This window comes from Somniosus microcephalus, chromosome 26 (genome assembly GCF_052327205.1).
Source record: "Somniosus microcephalus isolate GS21.2 chromosome 26, FLI_Smic_1.0, whole genome shotgun sequence".
In the NCBI taxonomy this organism is placed as follows: Eukaryota; Metazoa; Chordata; class Chondrichthyes; order Squaliformes; family Somniosidae; genus Somniosus; species Somniosus microcephalus.
The window spans coordinates 2389522-2394518 of NC_141012.1; the positions used below are offsets into that span (position 1 = coordinate 2389522).

Consider the following 4997-nt stretch of genomic DNA (forward strand, 5'->3'; position numbering starts at 1 on the left):
ATGGCCTAGAAATTCAGTTGGTTGCGCCAGCCGGTAACGCCATAAGAGGGGTATATTTCCAGCGCTAGGCACTTAGTGCCCGGGCGCAGACCGATCTGCGCCAACGCCCAAATTCAGTTGACATTTAGTGCCGGCACAAAGTGTTTGCGCCCGCTCAGCTGCGCGCGCAACTTATGACGTCATTTCGTCGTGCAACGCTGTTTGTGCGCCCCAAACCGGAAATTCAGTGGCGCCCGCCCAATGTGGGCGTGGCGCTGCTAAGAACTGTGAAGTGGAACGCAACAGAGGCCCTGCGGGCCTCGGGGAGCGCTAATTAAAGGGCACTTACACTGACCTATAAAGCCCAGCCATTTTGCTGAAATGACTTTACTGCTTTGGATTTCTGGACAGAGACCAAGGGACAGAGCTTACTGATTTGGGACAACATAGGAGAGGTTTTTTTGGCTTCTGGCCAGTGCTTTGACATTTGATTCATTTGATTTCACTGTTTTCAACTTTATTATGGGGGCTGTATGGGGGTCCAACCCTCAGTTGCAGCATTATGTGCGAAGGGCTCGCAGACGCTGTGAGAGAGGGCCAGCCATGCCTAGACGCAGAGGGGCCATCAGGCGTCGGCAACGTAGGCCTTACCCACTCAGGCAATACCGGAAGCAGGTGTCCTATCTCACCATGACTGCGGCGCATTGTGTTAAGAGGCTGCGCTTCAGAAGGGAGGTGGTTGCAGAGATCTGCCAGCTGCTTCACAGAGATCTGCGTCCACAGCTGATGTGCAGGACGTCTCTCTCGGTGGAAGTGAAGGTCACGGTGGCTCTGAACTTTTATGCAAGCGGCTCCTTCCAAGCCGCTGCTGGGGACATAGCGAACATCTCCCAGTTCGCCGCGCATCGCTGCATCCGGCAGGTCACCGATGCACTTTTCGCGAGGAGACACCAATTCATCTCCTTCCCCATGACCCGACAGAGGCAGGAGCAGCGTGCAGTCGGATTTGCCAGGATCGCGCGCTTCCCCATGGTGCAGGGCGCCATTGACTGCACGCATGTGGCTATGCGGGCACCTATCCACAATGCCGAGGATTACCGCAACCGGAAGGGCTACCATTCCCTAAATGTACAGCTGGTGTGTGACCACAGGCAGCGCATCCTAGCTGTCAATGCCCGCTTCCCAGGAAGCAGCCACAATGCATTTATCCTGCGCCAGACTACTGTGGCTGACATGTTCGAGGCACAGCCTCCACCAAGGGGATGGCTTATCGGGGACAAGGGCTACCCTTTGTGTACATGGCTCATGACCCCGCTCCGCGCGCCCAGGACCCCAGCGGAGGAGGCATACAACGAAAGCCATCAAGCCACAAGGAACATCATAGAGCAAACGATAGGCGTCCTCAAGCAACGGTTCCGCTGCCTGGATCGTTCCGGCGGATCTCTACAGTATTCGCCAGATAGAGTCTCCCAGTTCGTCGTCGTGTGCTGCATGCTGCACAACCTGGCTATCCGCAGGACTCAGGCACTGCCACCTGACATTGCACCACCACCTCAGGAGGACGAGCAGGAGGACCATGAGGAGGAGGAGGAGGAGGAGGAGTACCAGCCCAGGAGGGAGCCACAAGGTCCAAGGGCCGTCCGCCGGGGGCTTATTGATCAACACTTCTAGGCCCCCTGTCAGGGAATGGGCTGTGGCAATGAACGCACCTGAAGGCAGCCGCATTGCAAGCCATCAGCCGGTTAACGCAACAACCACTTGAAACCTGAGACGTGGACATGCTGAATAAATAAAAAGCTTTATTTCACAAACTCAGGGCCCTTCCCACATGAAACAGAAAAACAGACAAGACCCCCAAAAAAGTCAAAAACATCTGTCACTCCCAAAACCTGGGGAGGACTAACAAAACTTGCCCATCCAAATGGCCTTCATCATCGGCCTTACAAAAATAAGCCCCCCCCTCCACAACACAAACACCCCCCTAAAAACAAAAAATGCCTTGATCCTCGGCCTTACCAAAATAATGCCCCCCCCAGAACACAAGCTCCCCAATATAAAAAAAACCGCTATCACCACACTCTAATGGGTGTGCCGAGAGGGCGAGTCCTTAGACAGGCTTCTCTGGCCCCTGCCCGACCTGCTGCTCCGCCTCAACCTGGGCCCTGCGCGTGTGGCAAGGCTGGGGGAAGGCTCATGAGGGCCACAATGCGTGTCGGCAGATGCCCTTGGGGGTCGGCCTAGACGAGGCCCGGCCCGGGAGGGGCCGGCTGCTGACTGCTGCAGCTGTGGCTGGCCAGCATCAGTCTCAGCAGCAGCTCGTCGCACCTTGGCTGGGGGAGTGGCAGTGTCGGCTGCACCAATGGGGGCAAGCTGGCTGATGGCAGGCGCGCGCTGCTCGCCAGAGACACTGGCACTCGGCCGGGCTGGCAGTGCAGCAAGCGCAGCAATCTGGTGGAGGCCAGACCGCTGTGCTGCAGCAGGGCGGCGGGTGCCCTGGCGATGCTTCCGCGCCACAGCGAGTGTGGCAGAAGTGAGTGCCCGAACTGCCCTGGTATGTGCCCGCATCAGCTCTGCCAGTGTCTGGACGGCACCACTCATCTTGCGAGTCGCGTCCTGGGCTGCCGCGAGTTGCTGGACACCCGTCGTGCGCTGCCGCGAGTTGTTCGACCCCCCTGGCCTGTGATTCCCCGAAAGCGACCACACTATGAGCCAGGGACTCAATGGCCTGAGGCATCTGTTGCACAACCCCCATGAACTCCTGGTGGCGCCGCTCAGACGCCGCCGACATCTCATCAAGGAGGCGCACCTCCTGGGCGAGGACCGTCTCCGGACTGGAGGGCGGACTCTCCCTCTGGGGAGAAGGCCGTCGAGCTGGCCGACCCTTCCCGCGTGCCTCGAGCCCACTGGACCCAGGATCTGCCCTCCCCTGCAACACTTCCCCCTGGCTCTCCTGCAGGCCAGACGTCTCCCCTCCATTGCCATCCCCTGGCGCGGATGAGGGTTCCCCCGATGTGCCGCCTTCCTCCTGGTCCTCGTCGTCCTCCTCCTCCAAGGGCCTGGCACTCTGAGCTTCAGGGACCACCTCCTCCTCACCAGCTGAAAGCAGGAAGGCACAAGAGTAGCTTTAGAGTGAGGACAGGGCGTCAGCGAGGGAGGCCTGAGTGGTGGCATTATGCGCATTTGTCGGTCAATGCGAAAGGATGTAGATCTGAAGCGCAAGGGCAACGACAGAGGTCCAACCGGTCATGTCCTTACCAGTGGGTCCCAGTACAGGGTCCGCATCTCCGATCGCAACAGGGCCAGTCACCTGGGCACGCATGAGTCGAGCCACGCTCTCCTCCAGCTCACTGAGCGGCTGGTACTGGGGACGGCCTCCCCCGGTGGCAGACTGGCTCCTCAAATTCCGCGCCAGCTTGGCCTGCAAGAGAAAGGACGGCCTCTAAGTACAGTGTGGTGCCCTGTTGCTGTGTGCACTGCCTCCCATGGTCGAATAGCTTGGCCAGTGTGGTGCCCTGTTGCTGTGTGCACTGCCTCCCATGGTCGAATAGCTTGGCCAGTGTGGTGCCCTGTTGCTGTGTGCACTGCCTCCCATGGTCGAATAGCTTGGCCAGTGTGGTGCCCTGTTGCTGTGTGCACTGCCTCCCATGGTCGAATAGCTTGGCCAGTGTGGTGAGTGCAGAAAGTGCTATTGATGATCATGCCAGTGCCATTGCTGCGGGAGGAGGGCTGCCCATTAGTCCTTTGAGGTCCCTTTGCCCATAATGTGAGGTGCACATGCAAGGATGAGGAGGACACTGGAAAGGGTACTCACCTTCACCATCCGAGTGAGGTCGTTGTACTTCTTGCGGCATTGGTCCGCACTCCTGGGGACATCGCAGGTGGATGACACCCTGCGGGCGATTTTCCTCCAGGCTTTCCTGTACTGGCTCCTGGGAGCCTTCTTGCCACTGTCCGGGCACAAGATCTCTCTTTTGTTTTCGACACCATTAATCAGCACCCTCAGAGCATGCTCTGAGAAGCGCTGCGCTCGTTAACGGGCCCTCTCCATGGCTCCAGGCGCTATTTTGGCCCACCAGCAGTGTTGAGGCCTAGCTGCAGGGCTCCAGTATGCAGGGCGTGGCAGCAGTCAAAGTCGACCCTTCCCCCTTTAAGAGCTGGCCGGCGTCAGGGTGTCTGCTGTCAATCAAAACATGACCGCACCTGCGCTGCGCCCAGCCTCGGCGTTATCAGGCCGCATCGCCGGCTTAGCGCCTGAAGAGAGCATTGCAACGCCAGTTTCAGCGCTCAGCCAAACTCTTGGCCAACTCTACTGAATTTCGGCGATGTGGCCTACACTTTCCGGCGGGCGCTAACTTTAGCGAACGCCCGACTTTAGCGCCCCAAAAGTGTCCAGACTGAATTTCTAGGCCTATGACTCTATGACTCACTGACCTTACCCAAACCCATTAAACCCCACACTCACTGACCTTACCCAAACTCATTAAACCCCACACTCACTGACCTTACCCAAACTCATTATACCCCACACTCACTGACCTTACCCAAACTCATTAAACCCCACACTCACTGACCTTACCCAAACCCATTAAACCCAACACTCACTGACCTTACCCAAACTCATTAAACCCCACACTCACTGACCTTACCCAAACTCATTAAACCCCACACTCACTGACCTTACCCAAACTCATTAAACCCCACACTCACTGACCTTACCCAAACTCATTATACCCCACACTCACTGACCTTACCCAAACTCATTAAACCCCACACTCACTGACCTTACCCAAACCCATTAAACCCCACACTCACTGACCTTACCCAAACTCATTAAACCCCACACTCACTGACCTTACCCAAACCCATTAAACCCCACACTCACTGACCTTACCCAAACTCATTAAACCCCACACTCACTGACCTTACCCAAACTCATTAAACCCCACACTCACTGACCTTACCCAAACTCATTAAACCCCACACTCACTGACCTTACCCAAACTCATTAAACCCCACAC

The 4997-nt window shown here is 57.1% G+C and overlaps 1 protein-coding gene across 1 annotated transcript; it reads right to left on the reverse strand.

The window, feature by feature from the left end:
* Positions 1–1756: 1756 nt before the first annotated feature.
* On the reverse strand, positions 1757–3506 carry LOC147100213 (uncharacterized). The gene is made up of 2 exons (XM_085968246.1): positions 3235–3506; positions 1757–3075 (listed from the first exon to the last, which is right to left on the reverse strand). The coding sequence occupies exons 1-2, from the start codon at positions 3296–3298 to the stop codon at positions 2285–2287; spliced, it is 855 nt and encodes a 284-aa protein (XP_085824372.1). The 5' UTR covers positions 3299–3506; the 3' UTR covers positions 1757–2284.
* Positions 3507–4997: the final 1491 nt, after the last annotated feature.

What these genes read in the sequence shown, in the direction of transcription:
- LOC147100213 (XM_085968246.1), bottom strand. Translation starts at nt 3,298, where the DNA reads ATGCGTGCCCAGGTGACTGGCCCTGTTGCGATCGGAGATGCGGACCCT. An exon ending in CCCTGTACTGGGACCCACTG is followed by an intron (nt 3,076 to 3,234) that starts GTAAGGACATGA and finishes TCCTGCTTTCAG; the next exon opens with CTGGTGAGGAGGAGGTGGTC.